We start from the raw sequence: 22,630 nt of genomic DNA, 5'->3' as shown, positions 1-22,630 counted from the left end.
GGCCAGGTGGAGGTGGCTCCTGTCCCAAGTGTCATATAGAGGGAGGGTGCTGATAATCAACAACCTGGTGGCATCTCCCTGTTGCATTAACTGTCTGTCCTCAACCCCCCTGCCGGTCTGCTGGGAGAGGAGGGGTGGAAAACCCCGGAAGTCCTGGCACAACAAACAGAACTAACATCTCTAACATCAGTGCACAGTGGATATTCCTTTTTTAAAGGGGGTGGGGGGGTTTAATGAAATTGCCTCTCTCTCTCTCCCTCTCGTGCCTCTCTCTCCCTCTCGTGCCTCTCTCTCCCTCTCGTGCCTCTCTCTCCCTCTCGTGCCTCTCTCTCCCTCTCGTGCCTCTCTCCCTCTCGTGCCTCTCTCTCCCTCTCGTGCCTCTCCCTCTCCTCTCTCTGATTGTGTAGTAGTGGAGATATACACTCATTCAATTAATTGCTAATTACCAGGGTGTTTTGATGTCTCCTGGGATGTTGCAGCAGCTCCCCAGTGGTCTGTAATCCTGTCAGCAGGAGCTCGAGTGGGAGACTAGAGGAGAGATCAGGGGACAGACTACACCACTGTCTGGATCAAGCCACTACTTTAACAGGGCTGTGAGAGGAGAGGAGAGCTCAGAGGACAGACTACACTGCTCTCTCTCTCCCTGTACGACGCAGTTGATAGCTGTAAGAATCAGTTGATGGCTGTAAGAATCAGTTGATGGCTGTAAGAATCAGTTGATGGCTGTAGTGCATTGGAGAGGGAACCGATTCAGACCAGTAAACACAAGGACAAAACTCAACAGCAAATCATTCTCAGCTTTCATTGATAATAAGAAATAACAACAACAACAACAACACTTTAAGGAAGCCAATGCAAAAACAAAGAGTGAAAACAAAATGACACAAGAAACAGGATTGATACAAGGCAGGAAACAGGATTGATACAAGGCAGGAAACAGGATTGATACAATGCAGGAACACAATGTAGTTAGTGCTTTCAAGCTATCACACCCACACCCACACCCACGCACCTGAACCCACACACGCACGCACGCACGCACGCACCTGCATTCATCCATCCATCTCAGTCTCCTTAATTCCAGCATGCAAGAAGAGGCATTTAGGGCACAGACAAGGACATTACAGGCAACACAATCCACGTCATCCCAGATCCCCCTAGCTGGTTTACATAGTCTAGAGTTCAGAGTGGACAGGAAGGGTATCTCAGTCCCCACAGGACCATGCAGGGTCATCTCCAGGTAGGTGACAGATATGCAGTGTGACCCTGTAACTGCAGCTTTTCCTGGTCTCTCAGGAATAAGAGCCATCAGTCAGGTGACTCATGCAGAGAGACGCATGCGTTGGCCGTCGAGGAGAGACGGGGCGGGTCTTCAACCCTCTGCTCTGGCTTTGGATTGGTCAGACACTAGCAGAGGCGGGGCCTTCAGCCCTCTGGTCTGACTTGGGATTGGTCAGATGTTATGTAGCAGCAGCTCACCAGGACAGTCCAAACAACCAATCAAGTCATCAGCAACACATTTCAGAAGGAAGGAACATTATTACCATGACAACAAAACCAAAACATTCCAAAAGCAAAAAAAATGTATATCTAGATCTCTTTAATATCATATGTTAACAGCCGCTCGCACGGAAATGGCTGTAGATTACAGGAGGTGGGTCTTAGAGTCTGAGCTGAGGGCTTTGATTGGTCGTCTGCAGCATGTTGACATGCCTGCCTCCGGGCAGAGGGGAGAGAAGGGGACTGACTGCTCATGGAGAGGTTCAGGCTGTTCTGTCCGCCTGGAGAACTGTGGTTATTGTAGTTTTGTCCCAGGGTAGTCTGGAGCAATGTGTCAGATGATAACTATGGGTATTGTAGTTCTGACTCAACATGCCAGGAAGTCTGGGGGGCTGCCATAAGAGTAGAGGACTGTGGGTATTGTATTTCTGTCCCTCATGCGGTCTCTCAGGGTAGTCTGGGGCCATGCGTCAGAAAAGGACTATGGGTATTGTAATCATGTCTCTCTGGAGGATTGTGGGTAGTGTAGTCGTTCAAGGCCCTAGTCTGTCAGCTGGCAGCGTAGCTAGAGAGGAAACTGTAGAACATGGGCAGTTTCATCCTCTGCTGGTCTCTCCTACACCAGGCCATGACCGTCCCCTCGCTGTTAGCTGTGTAGAGGTGGTGACCGTCACATGAATACGTCAGGCTGATGATAGGCTTGTTCGACTTGGGGAAGGTGATCTCTCTCACTGGCTTCAAGTCCCAAGTGCTCCACAGCCTGAATGATGAAAAAGAAGGAGGCCCTTTGTTATGTAACATTTATTCAGGAAGCCACACTCATTCATATTCAGAACATCTTTATGTCATACCCAGGTTTCCAGCCAATCGGCAACAGTTTTTCCATGAGCATTTTAAAACATTTGCATCTAAACAATATGAGCATTTTCCCAGAAGAGATGTTTTTTCATCATGTTGATTTGTTGCAGATGAAAGGCTGTGATGACATAGTGAACAGAAACATCATTCTTTGGGGAGGCTTTTCTGCAAAGGGGACAGGACGACTGCACCGTATTGCGGGGAGGATGGATGGGGCCATGTATCGCGAGATCTTGGCCAACAACCTCCTTCCCTCAGTAAGAGCATTGGGTCGTGGCTGGGTCTTCCAGCATGACAACGACCGGAAACACACAGCCAGGGAAACTAAGGAGTGGCTCCGTAAAAAGCATCTCAAGGTCCTGGAGTGGCCTAGCCAGTCTCCAGACCTGAACCCAATAGAACATCTTTGGAGGGAGCTGAAAGTCCTTATTGCCCAGTGACAGCCCCGAAACCTGAAGGATCTGGAGAAGGTCTGTATGGAGGAGTGGGCCAAAATCCCTGCTGCAGTGTGTGCAAACCTGGTCAAGAACTACAGGAAATGTATGATCTCTGTAATTGCAAACAAAGGTTTCTGTACCAAATATTAAGTTCTGCTTTTCTGATGTATCAAATACTTCTCCCTACTGTGTATAGTTATGTTCCAATGTACAGAATAAAAATACAAGTTAAAATGGGATTCCATCTCAAATGTTTTCCGTTTATAATGAATGTTCTGGTCTTGGTACCTTCTCTCTAGCCAACAGAGACAGTGTGGGTAGACTACAGTTCCTTCAGGAAGTATTGGTACGTTCTCTCTAGCCAACAGAGACAGTGTGGGTAGGTAGACTACAGTTCCTTCAGGAAGTATTGGTACGTTCTCTCTAGCCAACAGAGACAGTGTGGGTAGACTACAGTTCCTTCAGGAAGTATTGGTACGTTCTCTCTAGCCAACAGAGACAGTGTGGGTAGGTAGACTACAGTTCCTTCAGGAAGTATTGGTACGTTCTCTCTAGCCAACAGAGACAGTGTGGGTAGACTACAGTTCCTTCAGGAAGTATTGGTACGTTCTCTCTAGCCAACAGAGACAGTGTGGGTAGGTAGACTACAGTTCCTTCAGGAAGTATTGGTACGTTCTCTCTAGCCAACATAGACAGTGTGGGTAGACTACAGTTCCTTCAGGAAGTATTGGTACGTTCTCTCTAGCCAACAGAGACAGTGTGGGTAGACTACAGTTCCTTCAGGAAGTATTGGTACGTTCTCTCAAGCCAACAGAGACAGTGTGGGTAGACTACAGTTCCTTCAGGAAGTATTGGGACGTTCTCTCTAGCCAACAGAGACAGTGTGGGTAGGTAGACTACAGTTCCTTCAGGAAGTATTGGTACGTTCTCTCTAGTCAACAGAGACAGTGTGGGTAGACTACAGTTCCTTCAGGAAGTATTGGTACGTTCTCTCTAGCCAACAGAGACAGTGTGGGTAGACTACAGTTCCTTCAGGAAGTATTGGTACCTTCTCTCTAGCCAACAGAGACAGTGTGGGTAGACTACAGTTCCTTCAGGAAGTATTGGTACCTTCTCTCTAGCCAACAGAGACAGTGTAGGTAGACTACAGTTCCTTCAGGAAGTATTGGTACGTTCTCTCTAGCCAACAGAGACAGTGTGGGTAGACTACAGTTCCTTCAGGAAGTATTGGTACGTTCTCTCTAGCCAACAGAGACAGTGTGGGTAGACTACAGTTCCTTCAGGAAGTATTGGTACCTTCTCTCTAGCCAACAGAGACAGTGTGGGTAGACTACAGTTCCTTCAGGAAGTATTGGTACCTTCTCTCTAGCCAACAGAGACAGTGTGGGTAGACTACAGTTCCTTCAGGAAGTATTGGTACCTTCTCTCTAGCCAACAGAGACAGTGTGGGTAGACTACAGTTCCTTCAAGAAGTATTGGTACGTTCTCTCTAGTCAACAGAGACAGTGTGGGTAGACTACAGTTCCTTCAGGAAGTATTGGTACGTTCTCTCTAGCCAACAGAGACAGTGTGGGTAGACTACAGTTCCTTCAGGAAGTATTGGTACGTTCTCTCTAGTCAACAGAGACAGTGTGGGTAGACTACAGTTCCTTCAGGAAGTATTGGTACGTTCTCTCTAGCCAACAGAGACAGTGTGGGTAGACTACAGTTCCTTCAGGAAGTATTGGTACGTTCTCTCTAGCCAACAGAGACAGTGTGGGTAGACTACAGTTCCTTCAGGAAGTATTCACACCCCTTGACGTATTCCACATTTTGTTGTGTTAGTCTGAATTCAAAATGGATTAAATATATATTTTCTCACCTATCAACATACAATACCCATAATGACATCACAATACCCATAATGACATCACAATACCCATAATGACATCACAATACCCATAATGACATCACAATACCCATAATGACATCACAATACCCATAATGACAAAACTAAAACATGTTTTTAGACATTCTGGTAAATGTTTTGAAAATTAAATATAGAAATATCTAATTTACATAAGTATTCAACCCCCCCGTGTCAAAACTTTGAAGAAGCATATTTGGCAGCGATTACAGCTGTGAGTCTTTCTGGGTAAGTCTCTAAGAGCTGTGAGTGTTTCTGGGTAAGGCTCTAAGAGCTGTGAGTCTTTCTGGGTAAGGCTCTAAGAGCTGTGAGTCTTTCTGGGTAAGGCTCTACGAGCTGTGAGTCTTTCTGGGTAAGGCTCTAAGAGCTGTGAGTCTTTCTGGGTAAGGCTCTAAGAGCTGTGAGTCTTTCTGGGTAAGGCTCTAAGAGCTGTGAGTCTTTCTGGGTAAGGCTCTAAGAGTTGTGAGTCTTTCTGGGTAAGTCTCTAAGAGTTGTGAGTCTTTCTGGGTAAGTCTCTAAGAGCTGTGAGTCTTTCTGGGTAAGTCTGGGTAAGTCTCTAAGAGTTGTGAGTCTTTCTGGGTAAGGCTCTAAGAGCTGTGAGTCTTTCTGGGTAAGGCTCTAAGAGCTGTGAGTCTTTCTGGGTAAGGCTCTAAGAGCTGTGAGTCTTTCTGGGTAAGGCTTTAAGAGCTGTGAGTCTTTCTGGGTAAGGCTTTAAGAGCTGTGAGTCTTTCTGGTTAAGGCTCTACGAGCTGTGAGACTTTCTGGGTAAAGACACCTTGATTGTGCAACATTTACCCATTATTCTATTCAACATTATTCAAGCTCTGTCAAATTGGTTGTTGATCATTGCGAGAGACATTTTGAGGTATTGTCATAGATTTTCAAGTAGATTTAAGTCAAAACTAACTCGGCCACTGTATATTTGACCTTGTGCTTTAGGTTCTTGTCCTGCTGAAAGGTGAATTAATCTCAGTGTCTGGAAGAAAGCAGACTGAACCAGGTCTTCTAGGATTTTGCCTGTGCTTAGTTCCCCAGTCCTTAATGATTACAAGCATACCCATAACATGATGCAGCCACCACTATGCTTGAACATATGGAGAGTGGTACTCAGTGATGTATTGGATTTACCTCAAACATAAACTCTGTCCGGAATTCAAAGTATTAAGAAAATAATATGTCCTGCAGTTTTAATTAAATGCCTTACTGCAAACAGGATGCATGTTTGGGAATATCTGTATCCTGTACAGACCTCCTTCTTTCCACTCTGTCCTTTAGGTTAGTATTGTGGAGTAACTACAATGTTGTTGATCCATCCTCACTTTTCTCCTATCACAGCTATTACACTCTGTAACTGTTTTAAAGTCACCATTGGCCTCATGGTGAAAATCCCTGAGAGGTTTCCTTCCTCTCCGACAACTGAGTTAGGAAGGACGCCTGTATCTTTGTAGTGACTGGGTGTATTGATACACCATCTAAAGTGTAATTAATAACTTCACCATGCTCAAAGGGATATTCAATGACTGCTTTTTTACCCATCTACCAATAGGTGCCCTTCTTTGCGAGGCATTGGAAAACCTCTGGGTCTTTGCTCGACTGAGGGACCTTACAGATACTTGTACGTGTGGGGTAAAGAGATGAGGTAGTCATTCAGAAATCATTTTAAACACTAGTGTTGCACACCGAGTCCATGACACTTATTATGTGACTTGTTTAAGCACATTTTGACTCCTGAACATATTAAGGCTTGTCATAACAAAGGAGTTAAATACTTATTGACTCAAGACATTTCAGTTTTTAACTTGAAATAACATAATTTACATTTTGTAACAACAAAAGTCGAGGGGTGTGAATACTGTCTAAAGGCTCTGTACACGAGGAGATTATTATTATGGAAAAGGAGACAGATGACTTTCCTCTGTGAAACGGCAGCCAAGTCCACATTTATCAAAAGGAGCATCAACACCAACATCATCATGTAACTCAGTTTATCACATATATATTTGTGCAGAAAGGCGTTTCAGACACAATTTCATAATTACTTTTACCGTCAAGAAAAAAGATCACACCGTATTTTAGTTTATCGACAAATTTGAGGTTTCCATCAGACGGCAGGGTAGCCTAGTGGTTAAGAGCGTTGGACTAGTAACCGGAAGGTTGCAAGTTCAAACCCCCGAGCTGACAAGGTACAAATCTGTCGTTCTGCCCCTGAACAGGCAGTTAACCCACTGTTCCTAGGCCGTCATTGAATATATGAATTTGTTCATAACTGACTTGCCTAGTAAAATAAAATAAAAAAATAAAAAAGACCTGTTGTGACATTCTCCAACGTGTACTTTACTCAGATTAAACGTTTGGATGGAAACCTGGGTATTGGTTTACAGCAGCATAAACATATAAAAACAGCCACAAGGAAACAGACTCGTACACACAGAGAGAGAGACTCGTACACACAGAGAGAGACAGACTCGTACACACAGAGAGAGACAGACTCGTACACACAGAGAGAGACAGACTCGTACACACAGAGAGAGACAGACTCGTACACACAGAGAGACAGACTCGTACACACAGAGAGACAGACCGGGAAGCTGCTCACCTGACCACTCCGTTCTCCAGTCCCCCTGTAATGACGTTGACAGACACTCCCTCCGGCTGATTGGAGAACGCCACAGAGCAGATGATCTCACGACAGTGGACGTGGCCAATCAGATCGCCGTTCACAGTCCACAACCGTAGGTCACTGCCCCCGCCCACTGGATGAACACAATGACATCATAGGTTAGAGGATGAGTGAGACAGACAGACAGGTCCTCCCACTAGACTAGACTATATACAGTAACAGACAGGTCAACCCACTAGACTATATACAGTAACAGACAGGTCCTCCCACTAGACTATATACAGTAACAGACAGGTCCTCCCGCTAGACTAGACTATATACAGTAACAGACAGGTCCTCCCACTAGACTATATACAGTAACAGTCAGGTCATCCCACTAGACTATATACAGTAACAGACAGGTCCTCCCACTAGACTACTCTATATACAGTAACAGACAGGTCCTCCCACTAGACTATATACAGTAACAGACAGGTCCTCCCACTAGACTATATACAGTAACAGACAGGTCCTCCCACTAGACTATATACAGTCACAGACAGGTCCTCCCGCTAGACTACTCTATATACAGTAACAGACAGGTCCTCCCACTAGACTACTCTATATACAGTAACAGTCAGGTCATCCCACTAGACTATATACAGTAACAGACAGGTCCTCCCACTAGACTATATACAGTAACAGACAGGTCCTCCCACTAGACTATATACAGTAACAGACAGGTCCTCCCACTAGACTACTCTATATACAGTAACAGTCAGGTCATCCCACTAGACTATATACAGTAACAGACAGGTCCTCCCACTAGACTACTCTATATACAGTAACAGACAGGTCCTCCCACTAGACTATATACAGTAACAGACAGGTCCTCCCACTAGACTATATACAGTAACAGACAGGTCCTCCCACTAGACTACTCTATATACAGTAACAGTCAGGTCATCCCACTAGACTATATACAGTAACAGTCAGGTCATCCCACTAGACTATATACAGTAACAGACAGGTCCTCCCACTAGACTACTCTATATACAGTAACAGTCAGGTCATCCCACTAGACTAGACTATATACAGTAACAGACAGGTCCTCCCACTAGACTATATACAGTAACAGACAGGTCCTCCCAGTAGACTATATACAGTAACAGACAGGTCCTCCCACTAGACTATTTACAGTAACAGACAGGTCCTCCCACTAGACTATATACAGTCACAGACAGGTCCTCAAACTAGACTACTCTATATACAGTAACAGACAGGTCCTCCCACTAGACTACTCTATTTACAGCATACAGTTCCTCACCTGAGTCACAGACCGTAGCGATGTCCCCTGTGGTCTCACTGGCTGACACTGCGGTCACCGGGCTCTTGTGACCCGTCAGGCTCTGGACATAACACAACCTAACAAGACAAACAACAGGTCATTTTCCCCCTGTCTTTCATGAATAAAGAAGGGTCATTGTCACCACGTACACCCACCTGTTGAGGTCCCAGAGGATGCATGTTCCATCCCTGGACACAGAGATAAGGATGCTGTATGGTTTACACACATGGAGGCTGGTCACCTCAGAGCTGTGGCCATACAGGTGGACCCGAGACTCTACCTCCATCTCTGTAGGCTGCAGGAAGAGATGCACAGGGAGGAGGAGGGAGTTATATATAGGAGCATAAGAAACAAGACCAAACCTAAAAGCATAGAGAATGAAACATGGTTTGATGATGATGGAGAAATCTAAGGAAGTGTCATGACGCTGGCCTGGGGGTAGGTTTATGACAGTCATAACTACCTCTCCCCCCTTTTTCCTCTCTCTACCCTACTGATGTGACTATTGAAAATGCCTTGGTTAACATAGAGATTCTGGGAACATCAGAAGGTGGGAGGAAATTAACCATATTTTGGTAATCCAACCAGTTGAACATATGCGTTTGTACTTAATGAATATGATGTCAGTTCGGTTGTCATCTGAGATATTCTCATCAATGATAGGATGACAAACTCTACAGTGGAAAGTCTACACATTATAGTTATCAGATTCACATGGAATTGTTGTTCAATTTAAATGTTTGAATATGAAATTATTTGTGATGGGATGAAATGTGATTTTAGCTTCTAAAATGTGAGATTTGGGTTTTCATAAGTGAATTAGGCCCGACTCAGTGGCCCGCCCACGTGAAGAGACATTGGTTATAACCTATGAAACACGCCCTCCTCTCCCTTCCTATTTAAAGCCTTGACGAAAATGTAACCTCCTGTTCCGAGGACATGAGGACGACGGTCCATATGTAAAAAAGGACTAACATGTCAACTACAGAACTAAGCCAACCTCAGCGTGAGCTTTAGTTGTGAATGGTATGAACTTTGAACTCTTATTCACTAAAGAAGTCAGACATCCTAGCCATTGAGTTAGCAACAGCACCTATAAATGTGGGCTAGGAAAGGACAGACAGAGTATCCCGTCTACCACACAACGACGTATCCCATTCACCACCAGAGAAATCTCTTCAAAGGACAAAGGACTCTGTTGGGCAACACGGCCATCCATCTACCACCAACCTATTGAAGCGCAGCTCTGATTAAATATTTATCGCATTTTCCTTTTCCAAATGGGCGGTAATTTAGAATGCATAAGATACTGTATTTTTACGATAGCACAGCTTCTCCCTTTGTCCCTCAGTCTTCCCGCTCCTTCACTCAAACCCAGCCCACTTTTCTTTGTGTAACCAGCTGTCATATCTGTTCTGTCCCCTAGGGCCGTTTTTCTTTATCACGTCATTTGTAATCCAGGTATGATTCATTCTGTGCATATGTAATTCTGTGTGATTAGTTAGGTATTTACTAAATACCTAACTAAACACAATTTTGTTTTGCTGATTCAACTTGTTAGCCAGGGTTCGTGAAGATAACCAAGAATTTACAACTTTAAGATGAGACTGAATTAAGGTGACAATTAATATTGACTGCTATTGATGTAAAATATGACCAGGTCTTTAAGAGTTTATTTGGAAGATAACAGATCTATAAATATTATTTTGTGGTGCCCTGACTTTCTAGTTAATTACATTTACATGATTAGCTAAATCAGGTAATATTAATTACAGAGAAAGGATTTTATAGAATAGCATGTCTTTTCACTTAATCCAGCATAGCCAAAGACACGACAGAAGTAATTGAGAAATATATCTAATCAAACACACAGAGAACCAGACAACATAAATATACACCTTCAATATGGAGAAACATTGAAGCAATACACACTTAAGAACAAAAAACGGAGCAGAAAATCACCTGGATAGAATTCAGGAATCCATAGAATCAAACCACTTCTGGGAGAATTTGAATAAATGAAACAAACCTCATCAGGAGGAACGGGCTATGCAAAATGGGGATATGTGGAGAAAACAACCCTCTACAGCAATATAACAAAGAACCCAGAACAAAAATAAACCATATTTTAGAAAGACACCACAAAAAATCTAAGTAAACGTCAACACTATTTGTCTCTAAAGAGACAGTACATGGTGGCAGACTATCTGACCACTGTGACTGATAGAAAACTGAGAAAAACACTGACTAGGTACAGACTCAGTGAGCACAGTCTGGCTATAGAGACTGGTTGTCACAGACAAATCTGGCTGCCCAGAGAGGACAGTCTGGCTATAGAGACCGGTTGTCACAGACAAACCTGGCTGCCCAGAGAGGACAGTCCGGCCATAGAGACCGGTCGTCACAGACCAACCTGGCTGCCCAGAGAGGACAGTCTGGCTATAGAGACCGGTCGTCACCGACAAACCTGGCTGCCCAGAGAGGACAGTCTGGCTATAGAGACCAGTCGTCACAGACAAACCTGGCTGCCCAGAGAGGACAGTCTGGCTATAGAGACCAGTCGTCACAGACAAACCTGGCTGCCCAGAGAGGACAGTCTGGCTATAGAGACCGGTCGTCACAGACAAACCTGGCTGCCCAGAGAGGACAGTCTGGCTATAGAGACCGGTCGTCACAGACGAACCTGGCTGCACAGAGAGGACAGTCTGGCTATAGAGACCAGTCGTCACAGACAAACCTGGCTGCCCAGAGAGGACAGTCTGGCTATAGAGACCAGTCGTCACAGACAAACCTGGCTGCCCAGAGAGGACAGTCTGGCTATAGAGACCGGTCGTCACAGACAAACCTGGCTGCCCAGAGAGGACAGTCTGGCTATAGAGACCGGTCGTCACAGACGAACCTGGCTGCACAGAGAGGACAGTCTGGCTATAGAGACCAGTCGTCACAGACAAACCTGGCTGCCCAGAGAGGACAGTCTGGCTATAGAGACCAGTCGTCACAGACAAACCTGGCTGCCCAGAGAGGACAGTCTGGCTCTAGAGACCGGTCGTCACAGACAAACCTGGCTGCCCAGAGAGGACAGTCTGGCTATAGAGACCAGTCGTCACAGACAAACCTGGCTGCCCAGAGAGGACAGTCTGGCTATAGAGACCGGTCATCACAGACAAACCTGGCTGCTCAGAGAGGACAGTCTGGCTATAGAGACCGGTCATCACAGACAAACCTGGCTGCCCAGAGAGGACAGTGGCTATAGAGACCGGTCGTCACAGACAAACCTGGCTGCCCAGAGAGGACAGTCTGGCTATAGAGACCGGTCGTCACAGACAAACCTGGCTGCCCAGAGAGGACAGGCTGTGCTCACTCTGCTCCAGGGGAGAGGTAGAGACAGAGCTGCATTTCCTATTGCACTGTGACAAATACTCAGACCTAAGAGAATATTTCTTTCCCAAAATTATAATTCAATACAAAGAATTTGAAACTATAAAAGATGAAGAAAAAATATAAATATTTATTTGGTGAAAAGCCAACATGTGTCCTCCTGCCACAACCTGAGGGACAGCCAGTGAAAAGTGCAAAGTAATGTCGATAATATCTCCCATCTTGTCTTTCATACCAGGTCATGTGTCTTCTCAGTCATGTTGACACTGGTCTACTACCATGTCATGTGTCTTCTCAGTCAGGTTGAGACTGGTCTACTACCAGGTCATGTGTCTTCTCAGTCAGTTTGAGACTGATCTACTACCAGGTCATGTGTCTTCTCAGTCATGTTGACACTGGTCTACTACCAGGTCATGTGTCTTCTCAGTCATGCTGACACTGGTCTACTACCAGGTCATGTGTCTTCTCAGTCATGCTGACACTGGTCTACTACCATGTCATGTGTCTTCTCAGTCAGGTTGAGACTGATCTACTACCAGGTCATGTGTCTTCTCAGTCAGTTTGAGACTGATCTACTACCAGGTCATGTGTCTTCTCAGTCATGTTGACACTGGTCTACTACCAGGTCATGTGTCTTCTCAGTCATGTTGACACTGGTCTACTACCAGGTCATGTGTCTTCTCAGTCATGTTGAGACTGGTCTACTACCAGGTCATGTGTCTTCTCAGTCATGTTGAGACTGGTCTACTACCAGGTCATGTGTCTTCTCAGTCATGTTGACACTGGTCTACTACCATGTCATGTGTCTTCTCAGTCAGTTTGAGACTGATCTACTACCAGGTCATGTGTCTTCTCAGTCATGTTGACACTGGTCTACTACCAGGTCATGTGTCTTCTCAGTCATGCTGACACTGGTCTACTACCAGGTCATGTGTCTTCTCAGTCATGCTGACACTGGTCTACTACCATGTCATGTGTCTTCTCAGTCAGGTTGAGACTGATCTAATACCAGGTCATGTGTCTTCTCAGTCAGTTTGAGACTGGTCTACTACCAGGTCATGTGTCTTCTCAGTCATGTTGACACTGGTCTACTACCAGGTCATGTGTCTTCTCAGTCATGTTGACACTGGTCTACTACCAGGTCATTTGTCTTCTCAGTCATGCTGACACTGGTCTACTACCATGTCATGTGTCTTCTCAGTCAGGTTGAGACTGATCTACTACCAGGTCATGTGTCTTCTCAGTCAGTTTGAGACTGATCTACTACCAGGTCATGTGTCTTCTCAGTCATGCTGACACTGGTCTACTACCATGTCATGTGTCTTCTCAGTCAGGTTGAGACTGATCTACTACCAGGTCATGTGTCTTCTCAGTCAGTTTGAGACTGGTCTACTACCAGGTCATGTGTCTTCTCAGTCATGCTGACACTGGTCTACTACCATGTCATGTGTCTTCTCAGTCATGTTGAGACTGGTCTACTACCAGGTCATGTGTCTTCTCAGTCATGTTGAGACTGGTCTACTACCAGGTCATGTGTCTTCTCAGTCATGTTGACACTGGTCTACTACCAGGTCATGTGTCTTCTCAGTCATGTTGACACTGGTCTACTACCAGGTCATGTGTCTTCTCAGTCATGTTGACACTGGTCTACTACCAGGTCATGTGTCTTCTCAGTCATGCTGACACTGGTCTACTACCATGTCATGTGTCTTCTCAGTCAGGTTGAGACTGATCTACTACCAGGTCATGTGTCTTCTCAGTCATGTTGACACTGGTCTACTACCAGGTCATGTGTCTTCTCAGTCATGTTGACACTGGTCTACTACCAGGTCATGTGTCTTCTCAGTCATGTTGACACTGGTCTACTACCATTGCTTTAATGTATTGTTGTTCTCATTAATATTGTTGTTGAAGTTGTTGTTAATGGTTATCCCATGTCCACTACTACTATTATTATTGCTGTTGGTTCCACCATTTATTTATATATATATATATATATATATAAAATTGTTCTATAGGTATACTTTCACAATGTAAATAATAATGAACTTGCCATGTCAATAAATTGAACTGAAACAGAGATCGAGACAGACAGACAGAGAGCGAGACAGACAGACAGAGAGCGAGACAGACTGAGCGAGACAGAGAGAGAGACAGAGTATGCACTGTGGGGGTCTAGGGGGAGGGATAATGGTAGGTCAGTGGGTGTTGATGTGGAGGCGGACGGATGGAAGCATGGAGAGAGGACGATGGCTGGAGGGTGGATGGTGACTGAGGGTGTTGCCATGGAGACCCACCGTACTGTACTCAATGCGGTGCTGGTAAAGAGAGAGAGAGCGAGAGAAGCGAGAGAGCGAAAGAAAGGGGGAGAAAGACAGAAAAGGGAGAGAGAGAGAGAGAGGGAGAAAAGGGAGAGAGAGAGAAAAGGGAGAGAGAGAGAGAAAAGGGAGAGAGAGAGAGAAAAGGGAGAGAGAGAGAAAAGGGAGAGAGAGAAAAGGGAGAGAGAGAAAAGGGAGAGAGAGAAAAGGGAGAGAGAGAGAGAGAGAGAGAGAGAAAGGGAGAGAGAAAGGGAGAGAGAAAGGGAGAGAGAAAGGGAGAGAGAAAGGGAGATAGAGGGAGAAGAGAGAGAGGGAAAAAAGGGAGAGAGAGGGAGAAGAGAGAGGGGGAGAAAAGGGAGAGAGAGGGAGAAGAGAGGGAGAAAAGGGAGAGAGCGAGAGAAAAGGGAGAGAGAGAAAGGGGAGAGAGAGAGAGAAAGGGGAGAGAGAGAGAGAAAAGGGAGAGAGAGAGAAAAGGGAGAGAGAGAGAAAAGGGAGACAGAGACAGAGAGAGAGAGAGAGACAGAGAGAGAGAGAGACAGAGAGAGAGAGAGACAGAGAGAGAGAGAGACAGAGAGAGAGACAGAGAGAGAGAGAGAGAGAGAGAGACAGAGGCTTGTACTACTCACAGTTGTAGTATTGAAGCGGTTAATATAGGCCGTGATGACTCCACACCTACTGCCGGTGAACAGCTGACAACCATCAGACACCCAGGCACACGCTGTTACCTAGAGAGAGAGAATGATAAACACAGTAGTCTTCATACAGTAGGTGATGTACTAAAGAAAAGTACAAGGGAGTTGTGGAGTCTCCCATTGCTCTGTCATTAACATCCTCAAGGAGTTGTGGAGTCTCCTATTGCCCTGTCATTAACAGCCTCAATGAGTTGTGGAGTCTCCTATTGCTCTGTCATTAACATCCTCAAGGAGTTGTGGAGTCTCCTATTGCTCTGTCATTAACATCCTCAAGGAGTTGTGGAGTCTCCTATTGCTCTGTCATTAACATCCTCAAGGAGTTGTGGAGTCTCCTATTGCCCTGTCATTAACAGCCTCAAGGAGTTGTGGAGTCTCCCATTGCCCTGTCATTAACAGCAACAAGGAGTTGTGGAGTCTCCCATTGCCCTGTCATTAACATCCTCAAGGAGTTGTGGAGTCTCCTATTGCCCTGTCATTAACAGCCTCAATGAGTTGTGGAGTCTCCTATTGCTCTGTCATTAACAGCCTCAAGGAGTTGTGGAGTCTCCTATTGCTCTGTCATTAACATCCTCAAGGAGTTGTGGAGTCTCCTATTGCCCTGTCATTAACAGCCTCAAGGAGTTGTGGAGTCTCCCATTGCCCTGTCATTAACAGCAACAAGGAGTTGTGGAGTCTCCCATTGCCCTGTCATTAACAGCCTAAAGGAGTTGTGGAGTCTCCCATTGCCCTGTCATTAACATCCTCGAGGAGTTGTGGAGTCTCCCATTGCCCTGTCATTAACATCCTCGAGGAGTTGTGGAGTCTCCTATTGCCCTGTCATTAACAGCCTCAAGGAGTTGTGGAGTCTCCTATTGCTCTGTCATTAACATCCTCAAGGAGTTGTGGAGTCTCATATTGCCCTGTCATTAACATCCTCAAGGAGTTGGAGTCTCCTATTGCTCTGTCATTAACAGCAACAAGGAGTTGTGGAGTCTCCCATTGCCCTGTCATTAACAGCCTAAAGGAGTTGTGGAGTCTCCCATTGCCCTGTCATTAACATCCTCGAGGAGTTGTGGAGTCTCCCATTGCCCTGTCATTAACATCCTCAAGGAGTTGTGGAGTCTCCTATTGCCCTGTCATTAACAGCCTCAAGGAGTTGTGGAGTCTCCTATTGCTCTGTCATTAACATCCTCAAGGAGTTGTGGAGTCTCATATTGCCCTGTCATTAACATCCTCAAGGAGTTGGAGTCTCCTATTGCTCTGTCATTAACATCCTCAAGGAGTTGTGGAGTCTCCTATTGCCCTGTCATTAACATCCTAAAGGAGTTGTGGAGTCTCCTATTGCCCTGTCATTAACAGCCTCAATGAGTTGTGGAGTCTCCCATTGCCCTGTCATTAACAGCCTCAAGGAGTTGTGGAGTCTCCTATTGCCCTGTCATTAACAGCATCAAGGAGTTGTGGAGTCTCCTATCTGGGTCACGGATCCTGGTCTTAATCTTCAGTCAGCTATATAAATATACATTGAGGGTTTAGTGATATTAAAGGTACGGTAGTTTACCTGGTGGAGTGGAGAGCACTGTATGAAGTGATATTAAAGACTAGGTACAGTAGTTTACCTGGTGGAGTGGAGAGCACTGTATGAAGTGATATTAAAGGTACAGTAGTTTACCTGGTGGAGTGGCGAGCACTGTATGAAGTGATATTAAGACTAGGTACAGTAGTTTACCTGGTGGAGTGGAGAGCACTGTATGAAGTGATATTAAGACTAGGTACAGTAGTTTACCTGGTGGAGTGGAGAGCACTGTATGAAGTGATATTAAGACTAGGTACAGTAGTTTACCTGGTGGAGTGGAGAGCACTGTATGAAGTGATATTAAAGGTACAGTAGTTTACCTGGTGGAGTGGAGAGCACTGTATGAAGTGATATTAAAGGTACAGTAGTTTACCTGGTGGAGTGGAGAGCACTGTATGAAGTGATATTAAAGGTACAGTAGTTTACCTGGTGGAGTGGAGAGCACTGTATGAAGTGATATTAAAGACTAGGTACAGTAGTTTACCTGGTGGAGTGGAGAGCACTGTATGAAGTGATATTAAAGACTAGGTACAGTAGTTTACCTGGTGGAGTGGAGAGCACTGTATGAAGTTGATGGGCGGTTCACTCTGTTTGCTCTTCAGCCTCAGCATGTTGTCAGCATAGCCCCAACTCAAGATGGCAGACCACTGGATATCTGTACTGTGCATGCTCCTCACACCTAGAGACACAGAGGAGAGGGTCAGTGCTCCTCAACACCTAGAGACACAGAGGAGAGGGTCAGTGCTCCTCACACCTAGAGACAGAGGGTCAGTGCTCCTCAACACCTAGAGACACAGAGGAGAGGGTCAGTGCTCCTCACACCTAGACACAGAGGAGAGGGTCAGTGCTCCTCAACACCTAGAGACACAGAGGAGAGGGTCAGTGCTCCTCAACACCTAGAGACACAGAGGAGAGGGTCAGTGCTCCTCAACACCTAGAGACACAGAGGGTCAGTGCTCCTCAACACCTAGAGACAGAGGGTCAGTGCTCCTCACACCTAGAGACACAGAGGAGAGGGTCAGTGCTCCTCAACACCTAGAGACACAGAGGAGAGGGTCAGTGCTCCTCAACACCTAGAGACACAGAGGAGAGGGTCAGTGCTCCTCAACACCTAGAGACACAGAGGAGAGGGTCAGTGCTCCTCAACACCTAGAGACACAGAGGAGAGGGTCAGTGCTCCTCAACACCTAGAGACACAGAGGAGAGGGTCAGTGCTCCTCAACACCTCGAGACACAGAGGAGAGGGTCAGTGCTCCTCAACACCTCGAGTCACAGAGGAGAGGGTCAGTGCTCCTCACACCTAGAGACAGAGGGTCAGTGCTCCTCAACACCTAGAGACACAGAGGAGAGGGTCAGTGCTCCTCAACACCTAGAGACAGAGGGTCAGTGCTCCTCAACACCTAGAGACACAGAGGAGAGGGTCAGTGCTCCTCAACACCTAGAGACACAGAGGGTCAGCCTTTAGAGCAGATTAGATTACAATTGCCACAACATCAAAAGACGTGTTACTGTATATATTTATGTCAGGAAAGACCCTTTTTATTTAGTCTGGTTTACCGTTCCAAATAAAACATGTTTTTTCTTCTCTCAATATAATTTAAAAGCAGGTCGCTAGGTGTAGGCAAGGCCATAACCAAATAGGTCAACTGGGATATGACTAAAGAGTTAATCAGGGGGATTTTTTACACAAACAGACAGTTATTTTCCTTTTCATGGTAGCAAGATCTTATCTATTTTTGCTAACTTTTTGTTCAATTTATTGGAGTGAGATCATTTCTTTTTTTAGGATTTGTATACAGAGTATGTCCACATCCCCGTCAAACCATTTATTTGGTAAACTACACGGTAATGTAAAAGTTTAATTGTTTAGTGATCCAATACGTAATATAGTACACTAATCATAATTTGGTTTTAATCCAGAGGTTAGAAAAATGATCTAGATCCTCTATGAGGCCGTGGAGAGATTCTAATTCTAAAATCATCCAGATCCTCTATGAGGCCGTGGAGAGATTCTAATTCTAAAATCATCCAGATCCTCTATGAGGCCGTGGAGAGATTCTAATTCTAAAATCATCTAGATCCTCTATGAGGCTGTGGAGAGATTCTAATTCTAAAATCATCCAGATCCTCTATGAGGCCGTGGAGAGATTCTAATTCTAAAATCATCTAGATCCTCTATGAGGCCGTGGAGAGATTCTAATTCTAAAATGATCTAGATCCTCTATGAGGCCGTGGAGAGATTCTAATTCTAAAATGATCTAGATCCTCTATGAGGCCGTGGAGAGATTCTAATTATAAAATTATCTAGATCCTCTATGAGGCCGTGGAGAGATTCTAATTATAAAATCATCTAGATCCTCTATTAGGCCGTGGAGAGATTCTAATTCTAAAATCATCTAGATCCTCTATGAGGCCGTGGAGAGACTCTAATTCTAAAATCATCTAGATCCTCTATGAGGCCGTGGAGAGACTCTAATTCTAAAATCATCTAGATCCTCTATGAGGCCGTGGAGAGATTCTACTTCTAAAATCATCTAGATCCTCTATGAGGCCGTGGAGAGATTCTAATTATAAAATCATCTAGATCCTCTATGAGGCCGTGGAGAGATTCTAATTCTAAAATGATCTAGATCCTCTATGAGGCTGTGGAGGGATTCTAATTCTTAAAGTATCTAGATCCTCTATGAGGCCGTGGAGAGATTCTAATTCTAAAATCCTCTAGATCCTCTATGAGGCCGTGGAGAGATTCTAATTCTAAAATCATCTAGATCCTCTATGAGGCCGTGGAGAGATTCTAATTGTGGATTTAAAAGAAAACATGAATCATCAGAGTACAATGACACAATGATTTCTAATCCCTTAATATTATTGTAGGATCTGATTTTAACAGCTAACATTTCGATGGCAATAATAAATAGGTATGCCGATAGTGGACAACCTTGTTTTACTCCTCTAGATAGTTTAAACCTTTGATAAGTAGCCATTATTTCATATTTTACACCTGTTGGATGCTACACTTAACTTCAACCCATTTTCTAAGAGATTCACCAAAAGGTTTATATTCCAGGCATTTATATATAAACTCCAGTCGTACTTTATCAAAAGCCTTTTCAAAGTCAGCTATGAATACCGGGCCTGGTTTCCCAGATTTTTCATAGTATTCTATTGTTTCCAGTACTTGTCTTATATTATCTCTAAATGTATCGTCCATGTAAAGAACCTGTCTGATTAGGATGAATAATATCTGTCAACAACTTTTGAATTCTATGCGCGAAGCATGTCGCTAGAATTTTTTGATTCACAACACTGAACTGTAACGGGCCCTCCAATTTATTTAAATAGACTGGATCTTTACCACCTGGGTCCTGTTTCAGTAATAATTAAATCAAACCTTTTCGTTGAGTATCTGATAGTCTACCATTTTTACAAGAGTGGTTAAAACATACTAACAACGGACCTCTGAGTACATGAAAAAAAGTGATATACTACCACTGGTGTGCCATCCAGGCCTGGAGTTTAGTATACTACCACTGGTGTGCCATCCAGGCCTGGAGTTTAGTATACTACCACTGGTCTGCCATCCAGGCCTGGAGTTTAGTATACTACCACTGGTCTGCCATCCAGGCCTGGAGTTCAGTATACTACCACTGGTGTGCCATCCAGGCCTGGAGTTTAGTATACTACCACTGGTCTGCCATCCAGGCCTGGAGTTTAGTATACTACCACTGGTGTGCCATCCAGGCCTGGAGTTTAGTATACTACCACTGGTGTGCCATCCAGGCCTGGAGTTTAGTATACTACCACTGGTGTGCCATCCAGGCCTGGAGTTTAGTATACTACCACTGGTGTGCCATCCAGGCCAGGAGTTTAGTATACTACCACTGGTCTGCCATCCAGGCCTGGAGATTAGTATACTACCACTGGTGTGCCATCCAGGCCTGGAGTTTAGTATACTACCACTGGTCTGCCATCCAGGCCTGGAGTTTAGTATACTACCACTGGTGTGCCACCCAGGCCTGGAGTTTAGTATACTACCACTGGTCTGCCATCCAGGCCTGGAGTTTAGTATACTACCACTGGTGTGCCATCCAGGCCAGGAGTTTAGTATACTACCACTGGTCTGCCATCCAGGCCTGGAGTTTAGTATACTACCACTGGTATGCCATCCAGGCCTGGAGTTTAGTATACTACCACTGGTGTGCCATCCAGGCCTGGAGTTTAGTATACTACCACTGGTGTGCCATCCAGGCCTGGAGTTTAGTATACTACCACTGGTCTGCCATCCAGGCCTGGAGTTTAGTATACTACCACTGGTCTGCCATCCAGGCCTGGAGTTTAGTATACTACCACTGGTGTGCCATCCAGGCCTGGAGTTTAGTATACTACCACTGGTGTGCCATCCAGGCCTGGAGTTTAGTATACTACCACTGGTGTGCCATCCAGGCCTGGAGTTTAGTATACTACCACTGGTGTGCCATCCAGGCCAGGAGTTTAGTATACTACCACTGGTCTGCCATCCAGGCCTGGAGATTAGTATACTACCACTGGTGTGCCATCCAGGCCTGGAGTTTAGTATACTACCACTGGTCTGCCATCCAGGCCTGGAGTTTAGTATACTACCACTGGTGTGCCACCCAGGCCTGGAGTTTAGTATACTACCACTGGTCTGCCATCCAGGCCTGGAGTTTAGTATACTACCACTGGTGTGCCATCCAGGCCAGGAGTTTAGTATACTACCACTGGTCTGCCATCCAGGCCTGGAGTTTAGTATACTACCACTGGTATGCCATCCAGGCCTGGAGTTTAGTATACTACCACTGGTGTGCCATCCAGGCCTGGAGTTTAGTATACTACCACTGGTGTGCCATCCAGGCCTGGAGTTTAGTATACTACCACTGGTCTGCCATCCAGGCCTGGAGTTTAGTATACTACCACTGGTGTGCCATCCAGGCCTGGAGTTTAGTATACTACCACTGGTCTGCCATCCAGGCCTGGAGTTTAGTATACTACCACTGGTCTGCCATCCAGGCCTGGAGTTTAGTATACTACCACTGGTCTGCCATCCAGGCCTGGAGTTTAGTATACTACCACTGGTCTGCCATCCAGGCCTGGAGTTTAGTATACTACCACTGGTCTGCCATCCAGGCCTGGAGTTTAGTATACTACCACTGGTCTGCCATCCAGGCCTGGAGTTTAGTATACTACCACTGGTCTGCCATCCAGGCCTGGAGTTTAGTATACTACCACTGGTCTGCCATCCAGGCCTGGAGTTTAGTATACTACCACTGGTCTGCCATCCAGGCCTGGAGTTTAGTATACTACCACTGGTCTGCCATCCAGGCCTGGAGTTTAGTATACTACCACTGGTCTGCCATCCAGGCCTGGAGTTTAGTATACTACCACTGGTCTGCCATCCAGGCCTGGAGTTTAGTATACTACCACTGGTCTGCCATCCAGGCCTGGAGTTTAGTATACTACCACTGGTGTGCCATCCAGGCCTGGAGTTTAGTATACTACCACTGGTGTGCCATCCAGGCCAGGAGTTTAGTATACTACCACTGGTGTGCCATCCAGGCCTGGAGTTTAGTATACTACCACTGGTCTGCCATCCAGGCCTGGAGTTTAGTATACTACCACTGGTCTGCCATCCAGGCCTGGAGTTTAGTATACTACCACTGGTCTGCCATCCAGGCCTGGAGTTTAGTATACTACCACTGGTGTGCCATCCAGGCCAGGAGTTTAGTATACTACCACTGGTGTGCCATCCAGGCCTGGAGTTTAGTATACTACCACTGGTGTGCCATCCAGGCCTGGAGTTTAGTATACTACCACTGGTGTGCCATCCAGGCCTGGAGTTTAGTATACTACCACTGGTCTGCCATCCAGGCCAGGAGTTTAGTATACTACCACTGGTCTGCCATCCAGGCCTGGAGTTTAGTATACTACCACTGGTCTGCCATCCAGGCCAGGAGTTTAGTATACTACCACTGGTATGCCATCCAGTCCTGGAGTTTCCCCAGACTTGAAGGCTTTAATTGCATA

At 45.5% G+C, this 22,630-nt stretch overlaps 1 protein-coding gene across 6 annotated transcripts in view; it reads right to left on the bottom strand.

Moving 5' to 3' along the window:
- Positions 1-779: 779 nt before the first annotated feature.
- The window catches only part of lyst (lysosomal trafficking regulator), a 242,383-nt gene continuing 220,532 nt past the window's right edge, over positions 780-22,630 (bottom strand). For all 6 annotated transcript variants that reach the window (XM_036945914.1, XM_036945918.1, XM_036945917.1 and 3 more), the window contains 6 exons: positions 17,131-17,267; positions 14,971-15,069; positions 8,804-8,943; positions 8,628-8,725; positions 7,298-7,454; positions 780-2,260 (listed from right to left, as the gene is read on the bottom strand). In XM_036945914.1, coding sequence (XP_036801809.1) covers positions 2,050-2,260; positions 7,298-7,454; positions 8,628-8,725; positions 8,804-8,943; positions 14,971-15,069; positions 17,131-17,267 — 842 coding nt within the window. In that variant the 3' untranslated portion in view covers positions 780-2,049. The remainder of the gene's footprint in view (positions 2,261-7,297; positions 7,455-8,627; positions 8,726-8,803; positions 8,944-14,970; positions 15,070-17,130; positions 17,268-22,630) is intronic.

This window comes from Oncorhynchus mykiss, chromosome 16 (assembly GCF_013265735.2).
Source record: "Oncorhynchus mykiss isolate Arlee chromosome 16, USDA_OmykA_1.1, whole genome shotgun sequence".
Classification (NCBI taxonomy): domain Eukaryota; kingdom Metazoa; phylum Chordata; class Actinopteri; order Salmoniformes; family Salmonidae; genus Oncorhynchus; species Oncorhynchus mykiss.
This window is presented reverse-complemented; position numbering and strand designations above follow the sequence as displayed.